The sequence below is a fragment of the Tachyglossus aculeatus genome, chromosome 11 (assembly GCF_015852505.1).
Source record: "Tachyglossus aculeatus isolate mTacAcu1 chromosome 11, mTacAcu1.pri, whole genome shotgun sequence".
In the NCBI taxonomy this organism is placed as follows: Eukaryota; Metazoa; Chordata; class Mammalia; order Monotremata; family Tachyglossidae; genus Tachyglossus; species Tachyglossus aculeatus.
Window position 1 is genome coordinate 17,278,727 of NC_052076.1, and position 24,630 is coordinate 17,303,356.

The 24,630-nt window shown below is 53.9% G+C and overlaps 2 protein-coding genes across 2 annotated transcripts; both read right to left on the reverse strand.

Annotated features, from left to right (window-relative positions):
• Positions 1-839: 839 nt before the first annotated feature.
• Positions 840-4,890, reverse strand: LOC119934119 (keratin, type I cytoskeletal 14). Its single transcript, XM_038753522.1, has 9 exons — positions 4,814-4,890; positions 4,375-4,714; positions 3,740-3,822; positions 3,094-3,250; positions 2,172-2,333; positions 1,929-2,054; positions 1,600-1,820; positions 1,435-1,484; positions 840-937 (listed from the first exon to the last, which is right to left on the reverse strand). Exons 1-9 carry the CDS (start codon positions 4,873-4,875, stop codon positions 840-842), a joined length of 1,299 nt encoding a protein of 432 aa, XP_038609450.1. The 5' UTR covers positions 4,876-4,890.
• Positions 4,891-19,279: 14,389 nt separating this feature from the next.
• Positions 19,280-22,914, reverse strand: LOC119934197 (keratin, type I cytoskeletal 14-like). The gene is made up of 8 exons (XM_038753616.1): positions 22,372-22,914; positions 21,484-21,566; positions 21,151-21,307; positions 20,523-20,684; positions 20,308-20,433; positions 19,979-20,199; positions 19,793-19,854; positions 19,280-19,377 (listed from the first exon to the last, which is right to left on the reverse strand). Exons 1-8 carry the CDS (start codon positions 22,912-22,914, stop codon positions 19,280-19,282), a joined length of 1,452 nt encoding a protein of 483 aa, XP_038609544.1.
• Between the last annotated feature and the right edge of the window lie 1,716 nt (positions 22,915-24,630).

Consider the following 24,630-nt stretch of genomic DNA (forward strand, 5'->3'; position numbering starts at 1 on the left):
GCCTAGTCCAGCTTCCCCTTGACCCTGAGCTGTGTCCAGGAAGTTTGGGACCTCAGTCCAGCCTTGCTGCCAAGATTTGCAGCCCCTGCGTACCCCAGATCTACAGTTTCCCCTCACTCTAACAACTCAGGTTCACAGAAGGGTGACCCAGAGATCAGAGATCAGGGCTCCTTAATCAATCGATCAATTGTATTTATTGAGCACTTACTATGTGCTAAATACTGTACTAAGTGCTTGGGAGAATACAATGCACCACTTGGTAGACCCAATCCCTGCACTCAAGGAACTTACAGACTAGTGGGTCAGTGGGCCTTTTCACTGCTATGTTCATTTTTCTTCAAGTAGTTTAGTTGTCGGCCTGTGTACAGGGTAGATTAAAAATAATTCTGTCGCTAGCAATATTCAGAAACACAGACGCAAAATTACCTTTACCTCTGAGAAGCAATTTATGAGCAGCTCGGAGCCCCTGTGAGACCAGGAGTAGGAAGAAACAGAGCTAGAGCTGCAACACGGAACCCAGGACACTCGGTGCCCCAGTCCCAGGGTATCCGGGCTGCGTCGCAGCGGTTCAGTCCACAACCCCTCGCCATTCCGCTTCTTGACCCCCTACCCATATTCCCACCACCCATCACCAATAACTAGGCCCAGACAAAGTATGCTTGTCCAAGAAGAAGCTTTATTGACCCAGGATCCCCCCGAGGAGCAAGGGGGAGTAGGGAGGCAGGAGAGGGGGAATGAGGAGAGCACAGCTTGGGCTGGTGGTGCGGTGTGGATTGGGGGTTGAGAAGGCACAGCTCCTCTGGCCTGGGCTGCGGGAGGATCCCCCTGCGATGGACAGCTTAGTTCTTGCTGCGGAGCACCTGCTCGTGGCTGGACACCACCTTGCCGTCATGCACGTCCTTGACGATGGTGCGCACCTGGCGGCTGGTGGAGGTGACTGTGGGGGAGAGAGGGTAGGGCATAATTGGGGGCAGGAAGAGGGAGGGTGGTTACACCTGTACAGGTGTGAAAGGGGTTGGCACCGCCCATCTCTAGTGCAGCCAATTTCAGCTACCAGAGGGTTGACTGGTCAGATGCTTTCTATAGGGCATCTAGTGGTCCATGAAAAAAGCTAAATCCAATCAGAGGGAGGACTTCACTCTCTTCCAGGCTTTCCTATTGGCCCCTTTGGATAATAGGGATGGGCAGGACCGCCAAGGAGTCATCCGGTCCAACCCCTTGCCTCCAGGCAGGTGAACACCTAAACCACTGGGGAGTTAGTTTTCAAAACAACATATGGTTGGAGATGGGCTGAATGAATCAGAGGGGACAGTGGGGCTGTAACACGCCTGAATCCCCTCCCTGGAGGCCCAGCCCAGATCAAACAAGAAGGACCCCAAGGAGGACGGGAGGACTAGCATTGTACAGAGGTTTCCGGATGAGCTGAGACCTTACCGTCTCTGGAGGACTGGGAGCCGGATGAGTAGTGGGAGCCAGAGGAGAGGCTGAGAGGGGGAGGAGAGGAGAGAGGGGTTGTTAGAGACTGAAGGACTCCAGGGGCAGGGGTCTCCCACCCACCCTGTGAATGATGGCGACCAGGAGACCCATCCCACCACTCACTGGGCATCCTCGCCCTCCAGCAGGCGACGGTAGGTAGCAATCTCCTGCTCCAGCCGGGTCTTGACGTCCAGCAGGATCTTGTACTCCTGGTTCTGCTGTTCCATCTCACAGCGCAGTTGGGCCAGCTGCTCTTCCACGTTACTGATCAGGCCCTGGATCTGCGCGAGCTGCATGCAGTAGCGTCCTTTGGTCTCTTCCAGGCTGCCCTCCAGAGAGGCTTTCTAGGGGTGGAGAAGACAGGGGTGAGCGGAGGCGGTCACTCACCTGTCTCCCCAGCCCTGGGTCTGTTCCCTCTGTCCGGGTCCCTGAGGGGCCGGGTGGGCACCCACCATGCTGAGCTGGGACTGGAGCTCGATCTCCAGGTTTTGCATGGTGCGTCGCAGCTCCGAGATTTCGGTCTTGCTGCTCTGGACCAGTTCGCTGTTGGAGGCCACTTCACGGTTCAGCTCCTCAGTCTAAAGGGGAGGGAAACAAGACCGGTGTCTCAAAGTCTCTAAGGCTCAACACACCCCACTTCCTACCGGAAATGCCCCAGAACCACTCCCCCTGCCCTCCCCGTTTCCCCGCCCAACCTTGCTGAAGAACCAGTCTTCTGCGTCCTTGCGGTTCTTCTCCGCCATCTTCTCATATTGGTCTCTCATCTCAGACAGGATACGGCTCAGGTCCACGCCAGGAGCAGCGTCCATCTCCACGTTGACATCTCCGCCCACCTGGCCCCTCAGGGCGTTCATCTCCTGGAGACGAGCAGTGAGTCAGGCTTATGGGGTATTTCAGGGAAAAGATGATGATCTGCCCAAGAAAGCCACTCCATTGGCTCTCCTGGGTTCCCTAGGTTGGCTGTATGCTTCCTAGTGAACGCCAGGATGGCGGGATGCCACCTCAACTTTGTGGCCCCTCTGTTTCCCTCTCCAGGCCCAGGGAGCAGTGAGTAGTGGCCATTGAGGAGGTCAAAAGTGCCATACCATTCTGGACTCTCCCTCCTATATGCCCCTGAATGCTCTGAGACAGATAATGAACACTTCACATGTCCCTCCTACAAATCCCAGAATGCTGAGGTATACAAACAAAACCGGACCTGAGCATGTTCTAAACACCTCTACTACAAGTTCCAGAATGCTGTGGGACACAAACCAAGCAGGGACTAAGCATACTCTGACTCAAACAGGGCCCGTTGAAATATTTAAAGGGAGAGAGTGTCTGGTGAACGGGGGAAGGCAGGTTGACCTGTTGGACCAGGACAGCCCTAATTCTGAAACATCTGTCTGTATCTGTAAAATCTCCTGGGACGGTCAACAAGATTCTGGGTCAATCTGACATCACCAAGATGGGCAGTAAAGATAGGTTGCCTTCCCCCCAAAGACCAATCTGCCAGTCACTGCCATTTCTCCAGCTGCGCTATGCCCACTACCATGGTTCCCACCCAAGGGGTGCCATGGTGAAATATGCACTCCCTGCCCACCCTCACCCGCCTGCTCCACCTCCCGAGACCCTCACCTCCTCGTGGTTCTTGCGGAGGTAGGCCAGTTCTTCCTTCAGGCTCTCGATCTGCATCTCCAGGTCGGCCCGAGACAGGGTCAGCTCGTCCAGGACACGGCGCAGCCCGTTGATGTCGGCCTCCACGCTCATGCGCAGATTCAGCTCAGTCTCATACCTGTGATAACAATGATTGCGGTATTTACTGAGCACTTACTATGCTCCAAGCACAATGCTAAGCCCAGGGGAGATACAAGATACACACACCCTAAGAAGCAGGGAGAGCAGGAGTAACTTCTCTCCTATTTTACAGCTGAGGACACAGGCCCAGAGAGCATAAGTGATTTGCCCAAGTTTAGATTGTGAGCCCCTTAGTGCATAGAAGCACTTAGCAGATACCACAGTTATGTTTATTAATATTAGTACAGTGCCTGGCACATTATTATTAGCATTATTATTATTAGGATCACATAGCAGAGCTGGGACTAGAATTCAGGTCTCCTGACACCTAGTCCTGTGATCTTTCCACTAACCTTGCCCCTCTGCTGGGGCCAGACTTGTTAGGTGTCATCCAAGACACAGGCACTAATGTTGGGCCCCAAGTTTCTGCAACCAAATTCCCAGAGGTGCCACTTTCAGGGCTGTGGGGGCCCTCACCCCAACTTACTTGGTGCGGAAGTCGTCGGCTGCCAAGCGGGCATTGTCAATCTGCAAGAGGACGCTGGCATTGTCCACGGTGGCCGCGAGGATCTAGAGAGGAAAGGCAAGGAGGGGTGATGGTCTGAACAGCAGGGTGATGCCCTCCCAACCCAGGCCACCATCCGCCCTCCAACCACAGAGGGAAGATTAGCAGTGGGGCTGTGGGATTTGTCAGAGGGTGGCGGGGGGGTGGATCCAACCCAGCAGAGCTCTATCCTGCCATTCGCCCCAATATCTTGCCAACCCTGCGGCGAGGGTGGTGGGGAACAGCAATCTGATTAGGCTGCCTGGGGTGGGGCAGCCAAGAACAGAAAGCGGAGCAGCAGTCTGAGCGGCCTGTGGGCGGGACTGCTGCTGGGACCGTTACAATTGATCAGGCTGAGATAGAGGCATGGGGGGGCCGGTGGGCAGAGATGCTTCCCTGCCCCCAACCAGCCTCTCGGGGCCCGGGAAGAAGTGTGCCCTGGACACACATGCCATACATGCCACACTCTTGCCACTGGTGGCACAGTCATCGCAGCCTCACCCTGGGTTCCCCCGCCCCAAGACCATCCACAGACCCCCAGAGAGGGACTAGCCCCTGTGGCTTCCCCAGCCCCACACCTTGTTTCTCAGATCCTCGATGGTTTTGTAGTAGGGGCTGTAGTCCCGGGCCTCGGTGGGCCTCTGCTTCTGGTACCAGTCACGGATCTTGATCTCCAGGTCGGCGTTGGCCTCCTCCAGGGCGCGCACCTTGTCCAGGTAGGTGGCCAGACGGTCGTTCAGGTTCTGCATGGTCACTTTCTCTCCACCGGCCAGGAGCCCATCACCACCAAAGCCACCGCCAAGACCCCCACCGAAGCCCCCGCCATAGCCCCCACCGAAGCCGCCACCCAGGCCTCCGCCAAAGCCACTACCCAGGCCTCCGCCAAAGCTGCTGCCAACGTAGCCACTGCCATAGCCGCTTCCGACTCCACAGACACCCCCGGAGGAGAAGCGAGAAGAGGTCACCGACATCCCCCCGAAGCCAGAGCCCCCATAGGTGCTGGGGACCCGGCAGGACCCGCCGGCCAGGACGGAGGAGACACGGCTGGCGCCACCTCCAAGGCCGCAGGATCCCTTCATGGAGCTGGAAGAAGAGTACTGGTAGCTCATGGTGTGCAGAGAGAGGACGGAAGGAAGGACGATGGGCAACGAGGCTCGGAGAGAGGCGGAGAGCGAGAGTGAGTGTTGTCTGGCCCGTTCCTGGGCTCCTTTATAGTCCCGCGGCGGGGCAGGCTCCACCCTTCCCAAAGCCCCTGGCCTTTGTGCTTTCCAGCCCTGTGCCAACTCGCACGATTTCGCCCCTCGGCCTCGTCATGGACCCGTCATTTTTCGGGAAACATTCAGGGCGTCTCTGGGGTTTTTGCTATCTCAGGACCCCGCCAGGTATGATTCAGAAGGGGTGGGGCAAGACTGCGGGCTACACATTCCCAAACTCCCTCGGACGGGGCCCAGCGCGGGCATGGTGCTGGGCGGGGCTGGCACACGAGTCTAGGGTTTCGGAGGGAGAGACAGGCCCAGTCCTGGGGGCTCAATCTAGGGTTGGGGGGTCTTGTCCCTGCTCCTGGGAGCTATTTCTCCATAGTCCCATTCCCTTGGGTTCCCCTGGAGTACCGGGCTTCAAGGGGCACCCTCCGCTCCCCTGAGAGTAGTACTTTCCTGTATCAGAAAATTCCCACAATGTCCCTGGGGACTGTCTCTTCTTCTTCTTCCTCCTCCAGCCACCCGGGGGGAAGAGAGATTATAAAACTTGTTTGCAGACCCACAGTATGTTGGGCTGGAAGGGAGCAGGAGGGCCAGTGTCCAGGACTCTGGGGTCCCTGCAATGGTGGCCTTGTTGTCTGGGAGACTGTGGGAGCCTGAGGCTAAGGCGGAGCAGGAGGGTAGTGAGAGAAGAGGTAAGAGATTGGATCAACAGGCTGGACAGTGCAGCCTTTGTGGGTGTGGGTGGAGGCTCAGGTTGGAGGGAGCCCAGAGACGGCGGGCTGGGACTGGACAAAATGGGGAAAATAATCTGTGCCTCTCCCTACCTTCCAGGGATGTTGAAAGAACAAAGGAAGATGGATAAGGAGAAGTTGCTTTGACAGATAAAAGCACTTTGTGTATTGAAGGTATAACTGTTACTTGGGCTGACTGGCGCTGAACTGGGGCTGTTAGTGACCCTGTTTGCTGCTCCGTCTTGGCCTTTGCCCAGAGTTTCCTTCCCAGACCAATTCCGAGGTCCGGTACGTAGGAAGCAGGTAGGGGGCTTAATGTGGGTTCAGTAAGGGCCGAGACTAGGATCTGGCCCCAGCCCTCAGCTTCACTGGCCAGCAAGAGCTCCCCCATCCCTACTCTCCTCGATTCCCCTCATGCCTGAGCCCCTCTTGCCCCTCTGCAGCTTCAAACCGTAGCAGGAACCTGCCCCCTGCACCAAGGAGAGGAACGGTGTCAGAGGAATCCACTCCCGTCTGCACTGCTAACCTCATCCTCCCCCCAGCCCGGGCAGGTCCCAACAGAGCCGGCCGAGAACATTCCCGGGATGTGCGGCTGATGTAGGGGAACACAGGGGGAGGTGGGGCAGCCTCCCCCCAGAACAGGCCCTCTCCCTCCCCCAAGGCAGCACAGAGGAGTTGCCAGGTGGGGCCCAGCCCTTCCCCTCTCCCCCCTCCTCTTTCCCCTCACCCATAAAAGCTCAACCAGTGTGGAGAGCAGGGGGCAGGGAGGCAGGCGGTTAGGCTCTTCAAGGAGAGACAGGCATCGGACTGCAGCGTCCGATGAGACACCCCTCAAAGCCGCCACCCCAAGAACGGCCTGGTGCTTGCCCCGTGCCCACCTAGCCCACGAGCAGGGACAATGAACACCCTGTCAAAATGACTTGGGTTCATGGGAAAGGGGGCTTCCTGCTCAGCTGTTCCCCACAGTGAGCACTGTGGGCCAGATTGCTCCTACCACTCTTCTCCATGTGTTTGGACTCCAGCAGACCTGGTTGGACTCTTGGAATTCAGAAGGAGGGCAGGCCCAGGCCTGCAAGTGGGGTATAGAAGGTTTCGGTGGGGAAGAGCTTCCCCAGCTCAGTCCCCGAAGGGCTTTGGACAGAGAGGAGGCGGGGGTGGTGGTGGGGGGGGATGTGGATACGGGGGCAACTTTCCCAAAAAAGGCACTGCCGCTGTAAAGTTTGGGCAGCCAAGCCCCTGCCAAACCTGAAACAGCAAAGAGGGTTGCAACTGGGGTTAACACATGGCCAGTAGTCATTCGATCGCATTTCATTCAGTCATATTTTTGAGCGCTTACTATGAGCAGAGCACTGTACTAAGTGCTTGGATAACAATGAACGGATACATTCCTTGCCCACAATGAGCCGTCACTGGTATCCACACTGTTGTCCACAGTCAGAGGGTGTTTCTGGCCCAGGAACTGAAGGGCAAAGCGCTTTGGTTATGGTCTGCACTGCAAAGGGAGGAAGGGGATGTGGAAGGGTTCTAACATCTAGCCCAGCCTGGCCAAGATGGGGAACCCGGTTGCGGAAAAGAGTGCCTGAGAAGTGAGACCCATACAGTGGGCTCCCGTGGCCGTTTTAGAATAATAATAATAATAATGATGACGGCATTTGTTAAGCGCTTACTGTGTGCGAAGCACTGTTCTAAGTGCTGGGGGATAAAGGGTGATCAGGTTATCCCACGTGGGGCTCACAATCTTAATCCCCATTTTACAGATGAGGTAACCAAGGCACAGAGAAGTGAAGTGACTGGCCCAAAGTCACACAGCTGACAGGTGGCGGAGCCGGGTTATGGCTGAGGCCTTTGTTGGCACCCCGAGAGGTCAAGTGACTTTGCCAGGGTTACACAGCACACAAGGGACGCCTCCAGGGCTGGAACCCGGGGGAGTCCTGGCTCCCAGCCCTGGCTCCACATTCCCGACGCGTTCTGTAACCTCTCACACTCCCTGCTATTGTTTCACCAACTGTGCCCCCTCCCACTGCCCCCGTTCCTTCTCACCCCCTTCCCTGCCCGGTCCCCCGGGCCTCTGCCGCTCCCTCTCTCTTTCTCCCGCTCCTTCCCCCATGATCTGCATGCACAGCGGCCGGGAGGCCTCCAGGTGCTGACCTCAAAATTGTGCCTTCTTCTGCAAGCGGGACAAAGGGGGCTGGGAGGGCATGGGCAGGAGGAGGGCGAAGGGGGCAGGTGGACAGAAGGGGCATGCAGAGGTGGGGGGCAAGAAAGATGCCACGTGGCTTAGTGGATAGAGGCCAGGCTTGGGAGTAAGAGGACGTGGTTTCTAATCCCTGCTCCAGCACTTTCATTCAATCGTATTTATTGAGTGCTTACTGTGTGCAGAGCACTGTACTGAGCACTTGGGAAGTACAGGTTGGCAACATATAAGAGACGGGCAAGTCACTTCACTTCTCTGGGCCTCAGTTACCTCATCTGCAAAATGGGGGTGAAGACGGTGAGCCGCACATGGGATGAACTGATTCCCTTGCATCTATCCCAGCGCTTAGCACAGGGCTCGACACATAGCAAGCGCTTAACAAATACCATTATTATTAGTATTCTTAGGAGCACACAGAGGCAGGGGCGGGGGTGTCAGGAGAAGGAAGGTGGAGGACCACGCAGAGGGGTCGGGGGTGGAGTGGTAGGAGGGGGTTGGAGGGCAGAAGGGGTCGAGGGAAGGGGCAGGAGGAGCAGAGGGCAGGAGGAGGTGGGGGAAGGAGGAGGCAGGGGAGCAAGAGGAGTCGGGGGAAAGGAGAAGGTGGGGAGCAGAGGTGCAGGAGGAGCAATGGGTAAGAGGAGGCAGGGGAACAAGAGGAGTTAGAGGGAAAGGAGGAGGTGGGGAGCAGAGGTGCAGGAGAAGCAATGGGAGCAAGAGGAGTTGGGGGAAAGGAGGAGGTGGGGAGCAGAGGTGCAGGAGGAGCAATGGGTAAGAGGAGGTAGGGAACAAGAGGAGGCAGGGGCACAGGAGGAAGCAGAGAGACAGGAGGAGGTGGGGAGGAGGAGGAGGAGGCGGAGGGCAGGAGGAGGCAGGGGGGCAGGAGAAGGTGGGGGAAAGGAGGAGGCAGGGGAACAGGAGAAGATGGGGAAAGGAGGAGACGGGGGACAGGAGGAGGTAGGGAGCAGGAGGAGGTGGGGGAAAGGAGAAGGTCAGGAGCAAGAGGGAGTGGGAAAGAGGGGCAGAAGGGGGGATAGAGCAGGAGGAGGTGGGGACAGGAAGAAGCATAGGAACAAGAAGAGGCAGAGGGACAAGAGGAATCAGACAGGAGGATGAAGGAAGCAAGAGGAGATGGGAAGCAGGAGGAGAAGGGGGAGAGAAGGGGCAGAAGGCAGCGGGGCAGAGGACGTCTAGGCAGTATAAGCTGGCTCAGATACAGACAACAACAACGAGGATCCCAGGGGGGAGGACGAGCCTGCACCTCTTTCATTCATTCATTCATTCATTCATTCAATCATTTTTATTGAGCGCTTACTGTGTGCAAAGCACCGTACTAAGCGCTTGGGAAGTACAAGTCGGCAATATATAGAGACGGTCCCTACCCAACAGCGGGCTCACAGTCTAGAAGGGGGAGACAGACAATAAAACAAAACATGTAGACAGGTGTCAAAGCCATCAGAATAAATAGAATTATAGCTATATGCACATCATTAATAAATAGAGCAGTAAATATGTACAAGTAAAATTAATAGAGTAATAAATATATACAAGTGCTGTGGGGAGGGGAAGGAGGTAGGGTTGGGGGGGGCAATGGGGAGGAGGAGAGGAAATGGGGGCTCAGTATGGGAAGGCCTCCTGGACGTGGTGAGCTTTCAGTAGGGCTTTGAAGGGAGGAAGAGAGCTATTTTGGCTGATGTGTGGAGGGAGGGCATTGCAGGCCAGGGGAAGGACGTGGGCCAGGGGTCGACGGTGGGACAGGTGAGAACAAGGTACAACGAGGAGAGCTACGGCGCCAACCACCAGCCGGGAAGGAGGTGCCAAGATTACTCACCCCATTTCGCGAATGGCGAAACTGAGGCCCTGCAGGTCTCACTGACACTTGCTCGGTGTCACTCGAGTGCCCCACCTCAATGGCGAGCTAGGCCCCGCAAAGCCCTGACAGCTGAGGGAGCCCGGCCTGGAAGGGGACAGGCCTGGCTAAGAACCACAGGGCTCCCCTTCTTCCCACCCGGGACTGAGGAGACTCTGGAGAAGCAGCGTGGCTTAATGGAACGAGCACGGCCTTGGGAGTCAGAGGACGTGGGTTCTAATCCCGGCTCCTCCACTTTCATCCATTCGTTCAATTGTATTTATTGAGCGCTTACTGTGTGCAGAGCACTTGTCTACTGTGTGACCTTGGGCAATCTGCTTCACTTCTCTGGGCCTGTCCCCCTGCTCCTCCTTCCCCCACCTCCTCCTGTGCCCCTGCCTCCTCCTGGCACTCCCTCCCCCCGCCTCTGTGGGCTCCTAATAATGATAATAATAATGGTATTTGTTAAGTGCTTACTATGTGTCAAGCACTGTTCTAAGCACTGGGTAGATAAAACGTAATCAGGCTGTCTCATATAGGGTTCACAGTCTTCATCTCCATTTTACAGATGAGGGATCGGACACAGAGAAGTGAAACGACTTCCCCAAGTCACCTGTCTAATGATAATAATGATGGCATTTATTAAAAGCGCTTACTATGTGCAAGGCACTGTTCTAAGCGCTGGGGAGGTTGCAAGGTGATCAGGTTGTACCACGGGGGGCTCACAGGCTTAATCCCCATTTTGCAGATGAGGTCACTGAGGTACAGAGAAGTTAAGTGACTTGCCCAAAGTCACACAGCTGACAATTGGCAGAGCTGTCTACTTGTTTTGTCACCTGTCTACTTGTTCTGTTTTACTGTCTGTCTTCCCCTTCTAGACTGTGAGCCCGTTGTTGGGTAGGGACTGTCTCTATCTGTGGCTGAATTGTACTTTCCAAGCACTTAGTACAGTGTTCTGCACACAGTAAGCTCTCAATAAATACAATTGAATGAATGAATGAATGGGCCTCAGTTACCTCGTCTGTAAAATGGGCATTAAGGCTGTGAGCCCCACATGGGACAACCTGATTACCTCACATGTACCCCAGCGTGGACAGAGCACGGAACTAGGAATCAGTTCCTGGGGCAGGAACTGCCAGAAGGGGTGTGTCCGGGTGGAGCAGATCCTGGGGGAGCTGCCGACCCCCATAATAATAAAAATAATAATTATAGCATTTGTTAAGCACTTACTATGTGCCAAGCACGGTTCTAATAATAATAATTATTATTATTATTATGGTACTTGTTAACCTTGTTGACCTCAGAAGGTCTTGGGTTCTAAACCCAGCTCCGCCACATGTCTGCTGTGTGACCTTGGGCAAGTCACTTCACTTCTCTGAGCCCCCGAGTGTGAGCCCTATGTGGTACAGGGACTGTGGCTAACCTGACTACCATGTATTTACCACAGCGCTTAGAACAGTGCTTGGCACATAGTAAGTGCTTAACAAATACTATAATTATTATTGTTATTATTATAGGGGTCGGCAGCTCCCCCAGGATCTGCTCCACCCGGGCACACCCCTTCTGGCAGTCCCCGTCCCAGGTGGGTTCCTCCGGAGCTGGCCAAGTTCCTCATTTCCTCGCCCCCAGGGTGGGTTGGGCTAGTCACCCCAGTGGCATCACCCTCTGGGGTCTAACAGGGAGGGCCGGGGTCGGCGAGTGGGGTGAACCTAGGGGTGACTGGGCAGGGAGAAAGAAGGGACCAGGTATGGAGAAGGGGAGAGGGAAAAGATGGGGATGAAGGGAGAAAGAGAGAAGACATTCCTCCCGGAAGCCTCCCCTGACTAACCCATCTCCCCACCCTATTCTCCCTCCCTTCTGCGTCACCTATTCACTTCGGTCCGCACCCCTTGAGTACTTTAATGCTCACCCCATCCCCACACCACTTATGTTCCTATCCATGTATTCCACTTCCCCGTCTGTAATTTAATTTAATAATAATAATGATGGCATTTATTAAGCGCTTATTATGTGCAAAGCACTGTTCTAAGCTCTGGGGAGGTTACAAGGTGACCAGGTTGCCCCACCTAGTTCTCACAGTCTTAATCCCCATTTTCCAGATGAGGTAACTGAGGCACAGAGAAGTTAAGTGACTTGCCCAACGTCACACAGCTGACAGTTGGCGGAGCTGGGATTTGAACCCATGACCACTGACACCAAAGCCCGTGCTCTTTCCACTGAACCACGCTGCTTCCCCAGTTTGTGTTTCCCTCATCAGATTGTAAATTCCTTGAGGGCAGAGATGGTGCCTACCTACTCTATTGTGTTGTACTCTTCCAAATTCTTAATGCAGTGCTCTGCACACTCTAAGCACTTAATACATACCACTGACTGACTGAGAATAATAATAATGATTGTGGTATTGACTGACTTAACCTCACTGTTTATAGGTGGGAGATGGGGCTGGCCCAGAGGCAGAGGCAGCCCCTCCCATTCCCCAGGTTACCCCGGCAACCCCCACAGATACAGGAAGGGGAAGGCGCCGGTCTCCCAGCCCTTCCCAGTCTGGCTGCGGCTCTGCCATCTTCCTCCTCCTCCGGGCAGGCGTGTGGGCAGTGCCAAGCTTCCAGCCCCCCAAGTTGCTCAACCAGTGCATCCGGGAGCCTCTGCTCCCTTGCTCCCCATTCACTGATTCTCAGACAGGTCCAACCATGCCTCCAGGCCCAGTCTGCACTGGGAAAACCTAGCCCCGGAGGACTCCCTCTGCCCCCCAACGATTTCTCCTCTGTCCCCAGCAGAATCAACGTGAGAAGCAGTGTGGCCTAGTGGAAAGAGTACAGGAACTGGGCTCCAATCTTGGCTCCTCTCCTTGCCTATCGGGTGACCTTAGGCAAGTCACACCTCCATGCCTCAGTTTCTCCAACTGCAAAATTGAGATTCAATACCTGTTCTCCCTTCTACTTAGGCTGTGAGCCCTATGTGGGACTGTGTCCCACCTAATTAACTTGTACCCACCCCAGCATTTAGAACAGTGCTTGGTTCATAGTGAGCTCTTAACAAATTTTGTTCTGTTGTCTGTCTCCCCATTCTAGACTGTGAGCCCGTTGTTGGGTAGGGACCATCTCTATATGTGGCCTACTTGTACTTCCCAAGTGCGTAGTACGTTGTTCTGCACACAGTAACCGCTCAATAAATACGATTGAATGAATGAATGAATGAATGAATGATAATAATAACAATCTGCCTCCTGATGGACTTAGTGTCTACCTGGTGGGCAGTACTAGGTTCAGAGTCTCTGACCATCCCACCACCCAGCCAGGGTCTGGGCCAGCCCTAGCCCTAACCCTAACCCTAACCCTAACCGCTCAGAGCAGCAGTGAGGTGGGGGAAGGGGAAGAGGGGGAAACACAGGATTGGGGCGTGGGGAAAGAGCCCACCTGGCAGATGGCTTGGTGAGGTTGTAAGCTATTCTCCCCTTGACTGGAAGATTGATCTCTCGCTCCTTCCCTCTGTTGAACACACACAGCCAGATTTGCCTGGGCAGATTCAGGCCAGAAAAGGGATTTTCCAGCTGCAAATTCCTACCCATCATTCCCTCCTCCCTGCACAGGCCCCAGGGTCTCCGGAACTCGGGAGGAGCAACCAGGTAGCGAGGAGGGTGTGTGAGAGAATCTGAGAGGCCCAAGGTGCCCCTTCTCTAGAGTCCACTTCCCTCTCCACCCCTGCAGGGTTCATTCTGCTGCAGCCCACCCAGAAGAAGCTGGTCTGAGGCTGTGGGCTGGTGGCTGGAGAGGGGACACCATGGTAGTGTGGCCTAGTGGATAAAGCATGGGCCTGAGAATCAGAAGTACTTGGGTTCTAATTCCAGCTTAGCCACTTGTCTGCTGTTTGACCTTGAGCAAATCATTTAACCTTTCTGTGCCTCAGTTCCCTCAACTGTAAAAGGGGGATTAAGACCGTGAGCCCTGTGTGGAACAGGGACTGTGTCCAATCCAATCATTTTGTATCCACCCCAGCACTTAGTACAGTTTCTGGCACGTAGTAACTACTTAACAAATATCTCAGTTGTTATTGTTATTATGGCCTCAGGGGAGGTTGGGAAGCCACTAAGTAGGCAGCTCAACTCCAGCTCCTCCCATCTGCCTGTGCAGGGAATCACTGTGGGATCAGGCAGAAATGCAGGCAAGAACCCAGGACCCACTGGAAGGGGCACAAGGCTGGGAGCCAAGAGACCTGGCTGGGTTCTAGCCTCAGCTCTACCAAGTATCAGCTGCGTGTAGCCTCGAGTGAGCCGCCTAACTGCTCTGAGACTCAGTTTTCTCCTCTGCAAAATGGGAATCCCATGCGGGCTCTTCGCCCCTCTTAAGCTGTGGGCCCTGTGTTGCACAAAGACTGTCTGATCTCATTGTCTACCCCAGGGCATCACACAGTATTCCTAGCTATCTTACCCCACCCACCGTGGTGAGGTGTAGACAGGTCCAGCCAGCTCTTAGAACAGTGCTTCATTCATTCATTCAATCGTATTTATTGAGCGCTTACTGTGTGCACAGCACTGTACTAAGCGCTTGGGAAGTACAGGTTGGCAACATATAGAGACGGTCCCTAACCAACAATGGGCTCACAGTCTAGAAAGGGGAGACAGACAACAAAACAAAGCATGCAGTCAGGTGTCAAGTCATCAGAATAAATAGAAGTAAAGCTAGACGCACATCATTGACAAAATAAATAGAATAGTAAATATGTACAAGTAAAATAAATAGAGTAAGAAATCTGTACAAACATATATACAGGTGCTGTGGGGAGGGGAAGGAGGTAGGGTGGGGGGATGGGGAGGGGGAGAGGAAAAGGGGGGCTCAGTCTGAGGCAGTCAGTCAGTGCTTGGCACATAGTAAGGGCTTAACAAAATAATTATTATTATTATTACTATCCCGAAAACTAGCTAGTGAACAAGGGCAGTGATGATCTCTGAGATTTTTGAAGCAGCCTCGCCTGGTGGGCTAGTGGATAGAGCACGGGACTGGGAGTCAGAAGGAGCTAGATTCTTCCACATGTTCTGTGTGACCTTGGGCAAGTCACTTAACTCTCTGTGCCTCAGTTACCTCATCTGTAAAATGGGGATTAAGACTCTGAGCCCATGTGGGACAGGGACTGTGTCCAACCTGATTAGCTAGTATCTATCCCAGCACTTAGAACAGTACTTGGCACATAATAATCACTTAACAAATACCATCATCATCATCTTCCAAGCCTTACTGAAACCACATTTCCTCCCAAAGGCCTTCCCCGATTAAAACCTCATTTCCTCTTCTCCCACTCCCTTCTGTGTCACCCTTGCACTTGGATTTGTACCCTTTTCACCCCTCCCACAGCCCCACAGCACTTATGTACATATCCATAATTTGTTTTTTGATTAATGGCTGTTACCCTACTAGACTACAAGTTCACTGTGGGAAGGGAATGTGTCTACCAACTCTGTTATATTGTACACTCCCAAGTGCTTAGTACAGGGCTCTGTACCCAGTAAGGTCTCAATAAATATGATTGATTGATTGATTGAAGGGTCTATCCCAGCGCAACAGCACAACATCGACACTGCCAACATCATTTTAGCCAAAAGGGCTGTTAGCTTTCATTTTAGCCTTCTAGACTGTGAGCCCGCTGTTGGGTAGGGACCGTCTCTCTATGTTGCCAATTTGTACTTCCCAAGCACTTAGTACAGTGCTCTGCACACAGTAAGTGCTCAATAAATACGATGGAATGAATGAATGAATGAAAAGAGGTTTTGCCCATAAATTTCTCATGTGGACTTTGCCCTCTGCCCACCTAGGTGCTTGTTACACTCTGTGCCCCCATGGGAATGTGACTACCAAGGTTCAAGGTGAATGGTGCCATCCCTAGAATCAGTCCCTTCATGCATGTTCTGTCTTTAATTATGGGACATTACATCATCATGGGAAATACTGAATGCTTAATAAATGGCATCATGATTAATTATTAATCATTGCCTTTCACATCTTATTAACACCTGAGTCTCTCATCCACACTACCCCTCTTGGAACTCCCTCCCCTTACAAATCTGCCAGTACTCACCTCTCCCCCACCATCGAGGCCCTCCTAAAATCCCACTATCAGTCACAATAATGATTGTGATATTTGTTAAGCATTCATTCATATTTATTGAGTGCTTACTGTGTGCCGAGCACTGTACTAAGTGCTTGGGAAAGTACAATACAACACTTAGAATGTACCAAGATCTGGAGTAGATACAGGGTCATCAGATCAGAATCAGTCCCTTTCCCATAAGGAGTTCACAGTCTAAGAGGAAGGAAGAACAGGTATTTTAATCCCTATTTTACAAGTGAGGAAACCGAGGCACAGAGCGGTGAAGTGACATACAAGTGGTGGAGCTGGGATTAGAACCCAGGTCTCCTGACACCCAGGCCCATACTCTTTCCATTTGGCCAAACTCTATCAACAAGTCTTCCTCATTAATTCCCATGCCACATCAGTTCAACAGCTACTTCTAGTTCTTATGGACTAATTTTTAGCCATCCTCATCACTTGGGCATCCAATTTATTTATTCTAATTCCATTGCTCAGAAATATTTCACTGTCTGTCTCCTCCGTGAGAGTGTAAGCCCTTTGTGGACAGGGAATGTGTCTTGAGCTTCTGCTACACTTTCCCGAGAGTTGAATACGGAGCACTGCACCCAGCAGCCACTCAATAAATACAACTGTGACTAGTACTACCTCGGAGGTGGCAGTCAGCTCCCTTCCTTCTTCTCCGGCTGGTCAATCAATCAGTAGTATTTACTGAGAGCTCACTGTGTGCAGAGCACTGTACTTGAGAGAGCACAACTCGAGTTGGTAGAGACATTCCCTGCCCACAGTGAGTTTATAGTCTAGAGGGAGGGACAGTGTCTGTAGTCTCAGAGCCTTGCCTTACCCCATCCTACCCCGTATTTTCTGGCCACCAATCTCCACTACCTGGTTAGCCCCACTCTCAGCCCAAATAAGTCATACCGTCAAGTGATTTAGACTTAGACTGTGAGCTCCATGAAGGATGAGGACTGTGTCCAACCTGATTAACTTGTATCTACCCCAGTGCTTGGAACAGTGCTTGGCACATATTAAGTGCTTAAAAAGTGCCATAATTATCATAGGTAGGGGGAAGGTAGCAGGGGCTGAAGCAAAGAGGCCAGCTCACCCAGTTTGGCCACCACCAGAGCCCCTTTCAGAGCCTGGACGTCTCACCTCCCCCTCCTTTGCTATTCCCATACCTCCCTCCCCTTGAGAGAATTCAATTAATTCTTCCCCCACCCTGGTCCTCGAAGGGGGTCAGTATCTGTCTTGCTATTGTACAGGTGGCTAAATTGAGTCCCTCTGTCTTGCTGTGTATCCATTGGAAAGAGCAGAGGTCTGGGATCGAGGAAACTCTAGTTCCAGCTCCAATGTTTATGGGGGTTTTGCTTTTTTTAAAAGGTATTTGTTCAATGCCTACTATATGCCAGGCCATGTATTTAGCACTGGGGTTGGTACAAGCTAATCAGGTTGGATACATTTTACGTCCCACTTGGGGCTCAAGTCTTAAGCACCATTTTTCAGATGAGGTAATGAATGGAGGCACAGAGGAGTTAAATGACTTGTTCAAGATCACACAGCAGATAAATGGAGGAGCCAGGATTAGAATCCAGGTCCTCTGACTCACAATCTTGTGCTCTTTCCACTAATTTGGGGCTCCTTCTCTCTGCTGGGGCTGTGCCATTGAGGGGAATGTTTCTGACTGAAGAACCACCTACGGCATTTGGCAAGGTGGACAGGTGAGGCAGGAATCCTAACAAATAGCTAGCTAAGGTGGGTGGAGAAGACCATAGCAGTTACCGAGGCAACGGAAGACTGATCACAGCTAAAGGCACAGCAAGAGCACTATGCTGCGGTCACTTCTGCCTTAAATGGGTCCTGCACATAAAACTTTGGCACGCAGTTCACAGTGTGCTGTGCTGCTACCTGCCAACTTGCTCATTGCACTCTGAGCTCAAGGTGGGAAAGTATAATAGTAATAATAATGACGGTATTTTGTTAAGTGCTTATTATGTGCCAAGCACTGTTCTAAACACTGGGGTAAATACAAGGTTATCAGGAGACAACCACAGTCTTAATCCCCAGATGAGGTAACTGAGGCACAGAGAAGCTAAGTGGCTTGCCCGAGGTCACACAGCAGACAAAGGGCAGAGTTGGAATTAGAACCCACATCCTCTGACTCCCAAACCTGTGCTCTTTCCACTAAGGTCTAAGTGGGGCTGAACAAACAACTACTTTATAATTAGTTCCTCAGTCCTGAAATTTCAGAGGCAAGGTTTGTCACTCATTTCTGATGGGGAACTCCATTGCTTTCATCCAAGTGAGGACCAGAGGTTAGGTAATTTGCCTTAGCACATACAGCACTTAGATTTTTTATTTTTTGTGGTATTTATTAAGTAATAATAATGATGGTATTTGTTAAGCGCTTACTATGTATAAAGCACTGTTCTAAGTGCTGAGGGGGATACAAGGTGATCATGTTGTCCCATGTGGGGCTCACAGTCTTAATCCCCATTTGACAGATGAGGTAACTGAGGCACAGAGAAGTTGTGACTTGCCCAAAGTCACACAGCTGACTAGTGGTGGAGTCAGAATTAGAACCCATGACTTCTGACTCTCAAGCCCAGGCTCTTTCCACTGAGCCACGCTGCTTCTCTTACTATATGTACTATATGTACTACTATAGTAAGTACATAGAACTTACTGTGTGCCAAGCTAATCAGATTGGACAGAGTCCATGTCCTATGTTGGGCTCACAGTCTTAATCCCCATTTTACAGATGAGGCGGCTGAGGCACAAAGATGTTAAGAGACTTGCTCAAGGTCACAAGATCTGACAAATGACAGAGCTGGAATTAGAACCCGGCTGCTTCTGACTCCCAGGGACATGTTCTTTCCACAAGGCCGGACTGCTTCTCCAACTCTTGATCTGGGAGCAGAAGTCAGAGCTAAGGCCTTGTGGACCTCTGGCTGGGTGCTCTGCCATGGAAAATGTTGACCTTTGAACTGGAGGGACTCATCCCTGTGGGATGCCTGCCCCCTTATCGTTCCTCAGGGGCCCAGGGGACAGGACCAGGTGAGACGTGGGTCATCTTCCTGATCACCAGCGGTCATCAGGTCAAGCAGAGATCAGAACAAAGGAAATATCCTCCCACTCCTGCTGCCCCCCCAGCTTCCTCCCTTCCAAGTAGAGGGATTGAACCAGACAGAAGTTTGCATGAACCAGAAAAAGCTTTATTAGGTGGCTACAGGTGGCAGGGCTGGAGAAGGGGAGACATGGAAGAAGGCACTATGGGAGCAGAGCGGGGTGGGGAAACCGGCCCAGACAGTCCCTGAGCTCCTGTCACCAGCACGGACCCCCACATCGGCCCCAGGACTGGTGTGGGAGCGGCTGCTGATGAGGGGCAGGGGCAGAAGGGCTCGGTGAGTGCCACCCAAGATGCCAGGTGGCTCAGTGCTTGGAGCAGGCAACCTGTTCGTGGCTGGACACCACCTGCCCATCATGGACATCCTTGATGATGGTGCGGAACTGGCGGCTGCCGGAAGAGGCTGGGGGACCACAGTGGGGTTGGAGAGAGAAAAGAAGTGAGTTGGGAGTGGAAGGGAGATGGGGTCTTTGCAGGGCAGGGTCACTAGAACCTTGGGGATCCCCAGGACCATTTCTCCCTGAGGATTGATCCATTAAGGGGCTGGTCCCGGGGCTCAGCAGAGATGAGGGCATTTGTGGGTGTATGTGAGGTTGGGTGGAGGGAATGGGCCGGGGGCAGTTGCAGAATGGAAGACAGTCAGGGTTCAAACGCTGCAGTAATTTTATGCTTGATATCTGTAATGAGCTGGGTACAGTCTGAAGATTGTCACTATGACCAAAGGAGCAACACCCACCCCGAAGTGGAGCTAATGGGAGAACCCTGCGCAGATGAGGAAGTTGAACTTCCTAAAGCCGTTTACAGATGTGCAGCCTTACCGTCTCGGGAGGACTGGGAGCCGGAAAAGTACTGGGAGCCGGATATTTTCTGGCCAGAAATACTGAAGAAGGGGAGGAGAGAGAAGCCATTAGAGACAGAGCCAGCACTGAAGAACTCCAGGGGCAGAGACCTCCTCAACCCATCCTATGGACATTGGCAACCAGAAAGCCCATCCCACCACTCACTGGGCATCCTCGCCCTCCAGCAGGCAACGGTAAGTGGCAATCTCCTGCTCCAGCCGGGTCTTGACGTCCAACAGGACCTTGTATTCCTGGTTCTGCTGTTCCATTTCACAGCGCAGCTGGGCCAGCTGCTCCTCCACGTTACTGATCAGGCCCTGGATCTGCGAGAGCTGCATGCAGTAGCGCCCTTTGGTCTCTTCCAGGCTGTTCTCCAGAGAGGCTTTCTAGGGGTGGAGAAGACAGGGGTGAGCGGGGACGGTCACTCACCTCTCTCCTCGGCCCCGGGTCAGTTCTCTCCACCCGGACCCCTGGGGGTCCGGGCAGGCACCCACCATGCTGAGCTGGGACTGGAGCTCAATCTCCAGGGACTGGAACAAGCGTCGCAACTCTGAGACTTCACTCTTGCTGCTCTGGATCAGTTGGCTGTTGGATGTCACTTCACGGTTCAGCTCCTCAGTCTAGAATGGGGGAGACACAGGGTGTCGGTGCAGGAATCTGGGGTCCCTTGCCACTTCCCCCATGGTCACCCCTCTTTGTGGGCACCCACCTTGCTGTGGAACCAGGCCTCGGCATCACGGCGGTTCTTCTCTGCCAAATTCTCATACTGGTCTCTCATCTCGGACAGGATGCGGCTCAGATCCACGCCCGGAGCAGCGTCCATCTCCACGCTGACGTCTCCGCCCACCTGTCCCCTCAGGGCCCTCATCTCCTGGGAACGGGCAGAGATGATATGTTTAGGCAGAGTCACTCAGAGCTGTGGAAATGCCATTGTCGTCCCCACAACGGTCTGGACTGGACTCCAGCATCGCTCCCCTACCAGAGCTGCCCACCAGATTTGAGAGTTTTCGAGTGGTTTGACCAACTGGGAGGCTGTAAGGGTCTGGGAAGAGTCCTCCCACCCAAATCTAGCCTGCCGTTCCCCCATAAAATCCCCTTCCTTTTCCCTTAAGTCGAGATGGAATATTGGGTCCCAAACCAGGTCACTATGGCCAGAGTCCATCCTGGCTCGGGGAGTTGTGTCTTTTGGCATACCTCCCTCCCTCCTCCCACCCTGTCTCAGGATCAACACGCAGACAGACCACATCTCAGTTTCTGTCATTTCCAGGTCTTCAGGGTCCCCTCCTCCTCCCACCCGGGCCCAGTACATCTACTGCTACCACTCAGTGCGGTCTCACCTCCTCATGGTTCTTCTTGAGGTAGGCCAGCTCCTCCTTCAGCCCTTCAATCTGTGCCTCCAGGTCGGACCGGGCTATGGTCAGCTCGTCCAGGACACGGCGCAGCCCATTGATGTCGGCCTCCACATTCTGACGGAGGACCAGCTCATGTTCGTACCTGGACAGTTGAAGCAACAAGCAACGGGGACAGGTGTGAAGGGCTCTGAAGGGCTCTGGTCACTGGCTCCCGCTGGGCCCAGACCCCCTCCTCCTTAGGAGTCAGATGATCCCTGGAAAACAGCGCCCCCACCAGTCAGTCCCTGGAACGGACACGGGAAAGAGGGGTTCACTCACTTGTTTCTGAAGTCGTCAGCTGCCAACCGGGCATTGTCGATCTGAAGTAGGGGCTGGGCATTCTCCAGGGTGGCGTTCCGAATCTGGGGAGCAGAGGTCAGAGGCACAGTAAGCGCTCCATACACAGGTTTGATTGAGTGATGAGGATTCCAGACCCCCTTCGAGCCCCTTCCCAGGGACTGATGCAAGGGAGCAGGGCTGGTCACTCCAGAGTCATTTGGGCCCATGAGAGAAAATGGCCCTGCTCGTCCCAGCTGGAAGGAGGGTGGCATGAGTCCCCTCCTGTCCCCAGGCCCGACTTCTGACACAACAGAGACTCTGTCCCCTTTCCCCTTGGGAAGCAGCCCATATCTTTCCAGGTTCATCCGAGCCTTGTCAAAGGGCACAAGGCTCAGGAGTTGGCGAGGGGCCCAGCTGGTGCCCCAGGCAGTGTCTGGGTGCCATGGCAACTCTTTCCAGGGATTTTCAGTTGTACAGGGATAACACGCTGTGGGGTAGGGGAGGGCCCTTTGATTTAGCCCATATCTGGCCTGGACAGTCAGTCTCCTGCCCGGCTTCCAGTGCTAGAAAGAGATATCTGGTCCCCCAACCCAACATCACACATGCCCCTGGCTGGGTAGCAATGTTGAGGGCTCAGGCCCCCACCACCTTCTAGCTGTGGTGAAGTCATTGTTCCACTGGAGCCACTGGAGTGAAGACTCCAGCTCTTCCGGGACCTCAGATCAGACCTGAGGGTCTCAGCAGCTGGGAATACTGCCCCCCGCCCCCATCTTAAGCATATATCTCTAATTATGAGCTTTGAACAGACTGCCCACACCATAGCTCTGCTCCGTGCTCCCCTCAGCCAAGTCTGAGGCTCTATCCTGCATTACCCAACCGGCCCCACACCTTGTTCCTCAGATCCTCAATGGTTCTGTAGTAGGGGCTGTAGTCCCGGGCCTCGCTGGGCCTCTGCTTCTGGTACCAGTCACGGATCTTGATCTCCAGGTCGGTGTTGGCCTCCTCCAGGGCGCGCACCTTCTCCAGGTACAAGGCCAGTCGGTCGTTCAGGTTCTGCATGGTCATCTTCTCCCCACCGGCCAGGAGCCCGTCACCTGTGCCGAAGCCACCGCCAAAACCACCACCGAAGCTCCCGCCATAGCCCCCGCCGAAGCTCCCGCCATAGCCCCCACCAAAGCCGCTACCCAGGCCCCCGCCAAAGCTGCTGCCACCGAAGCCGCTGCTGTAGCCGCCTCCGATTCCACAGGCACCCCCGGAGGAGAAGCGGGTTGAGGTCACCGACATCCCCCCAAAGCCAGAGCCCCCGTAGGTGCTGGGGACCCTGCAGGACCCGCCGGCCAGGACGGAGGAGACGCGGCTGGAGCTGCCCCCAAGGCCATAAGACCCCTTCATGGAGCCGGAGGAAGAGTACTGGCGTCTGCAGGAGGTCATGGTGAGCAGAGAGAGGATGGAAGGAAGGATGGGTGCAGTGAGGCTTGGAGAGAGACAGAGAGCCGAGAGCAAGTGCTGTCTGGCCCAGTCCCGGGTCGTTTTATAGTGCCGTGGAGGGGCGGGCCCGCCTTTTTCTTCGTTTCCCTTCTCTGCTGACTTCCGTCCCCTGGGGCCCGTCGCTCCCAAGAGGATTACCCAGCTCCTGGGCCTCGTCATTGTCTGTTCCATTCTGCAGAAACGCCCTCCAAGCCTGGCCCCGCCAGGGCCCAAAGAAACACAATGTCGAGTCGGCAGTGATTCAGCCCAGGACAGGCAGGAGACCGAGTTTTTCCCTTTGTGGCAGGACCCTGAGGGGTCCGGTGGAGTGGGATCTAGAGCAGGGAGAGAGAATGGGGTCTACGGTGGCTCCTCTCCCCTTCCCAGGTGCTGCTGGGACTCTTCCAGGGAATATGCAAGTGGGACTGGGAGTTAGGTGAACCAGGTTTCCAGTCCCAGCCCTCCCATGGGACTGCTGTGTGTCCTTGGACAAGTCAGTTAACTTCTCTGGGCCTCAGTTACCTTGACCATGAGGCCCACATGGAACAGGGACTGTGTCCATCCTGAGAACCTTTTATCTACCCTACCACTTAGAACAGTGTTTGGCACATAGTAAGTACTTAGCAAATATTATTATTAATGTTATTATTATCATTAAGTGGCTGAAGCTCTCTGGGCCTCTGTTTCCTCAATGAAGGGAAGGGTCCTGGTTAGCCCCACTGGCTGTCAGGGATGCTGAAAGAGGCAGTGAGATCACTGATGGGAAAAACTCTGATGCGCCCCAGAGCTAGGCAGATTGCAGGTGTCAGTGCATTTTTTTCTTGCTGTTCCAGTGGGTTCTCATGGGGCCTACTGGGCACAGAGGGCAGGGCCCGCGTTGAGGGTGGGGTGGAAGCGGGAATGCTTTCCTGAGTTCCAGTCTGCCCCACCTCAGAACCACCCATCCCTGGAACGACGAATGGATCCACCCAAAATGCTTGGGTCTGGGCTCGCTGTCTCCCACCTGTCTACCCCAGGCCCCCCGCCCCTGCCTAGACACCCCAATTCTAATGGCAGGACCCTGAAAGGGGGTAAGTTTCAGGTCCCTGATCTCTGACCTTTAGATCACACCCTTGGTTTCTGTATTGGACAGTGGTAATCTCATCACTATTCCATTCATTCCCCAGCTCCCTCTCCTTCAACTCTTGGGATCTCTACAGGGTGGAAGTGGGACTCAGACTTCTTTCCCAGCAGGGGAGCAGCGAGGTCCCAGGTGTGAGCTAAGGAGGGAAGCGTCACTTTGAGGGAAAAGAGTAGGCAGAGCCCAGAGGAGCCAGTAGAGACAGGGAGAATACAGGTGGTGCCTGAAATGGGGTGTCAGGAGGGGGATGTCAGGCCCAGGAGGATGGGGAGAGGGGTCCTACCCTACAGGAAGTATCCAGTCTTTCTGTCTGGGGCAGGGCAAGGGGCTGTACAGGAAGGGAGCAACTGGAGGGTGAGGAGATGGAGAGATGTTGTGCGATGATAAACCGGCTGGGAGAGGTGGAGAGCATGCTGAGTGCTGATCCCAAAGCAGCTGGCAAGATTCCTTTCTCAGGCCAGACCCTGGACAGTTTGCCCATAGGAGGTTGTTGGGGGTCCCTAACTCTTCCCGGATTCTGGCTCCATAACACCTTCTCAAAGCAATGCCAAGGAAGAGGA

Bases quoted from the DNA above. Each gene is read 5' to 3' on its own strand.
- LOC119934197 (XM_038753616.1), bottom strand. From the start codon at position 22,914: ATGACCTCCTGCAGACGCCAGTACTCTTCCTCCGGCTCCATGAAGGGG. The intron at 20,685-21,150 runs GTGAGACCGCAC...GCCCGTTCCCAG, and splicing joins TCAAGAAGAACCATGAGGAG to GAGATGAGGGCCCTGAGGGG. The intron at 19,378-19,792 runs GTAAGGCTGCAC...GTGGTCCCCCAG, and splicing joins CTCCCAGTCCTCCCGAGACG to CCTCTTCCGGCAGCCGCCAG.
- LOC119934119 (XM_038753522.1), bottom strand. From the start codon at position 4,875: ATGAAGGGATCCTGCGGCCTTGGAGGTGGCGCCAGCCGTGTCTCCTCC. The intron at 2,055-2,171 runs GTTGGGCGGGGA...CCTCCCCTTTAG, and splicing joins AAGACTGGTTCTTCAGCAAG to ACTGAGGAGCTGAACCGTGA. The intron at 1,485-1,599 runs GTGAGTGGTGGG...TCCCCCTCTCAG, and splicing joins CTGGAGGGCGAGGATGCCCA to CCTCTCCTCTGGCTCCCACT.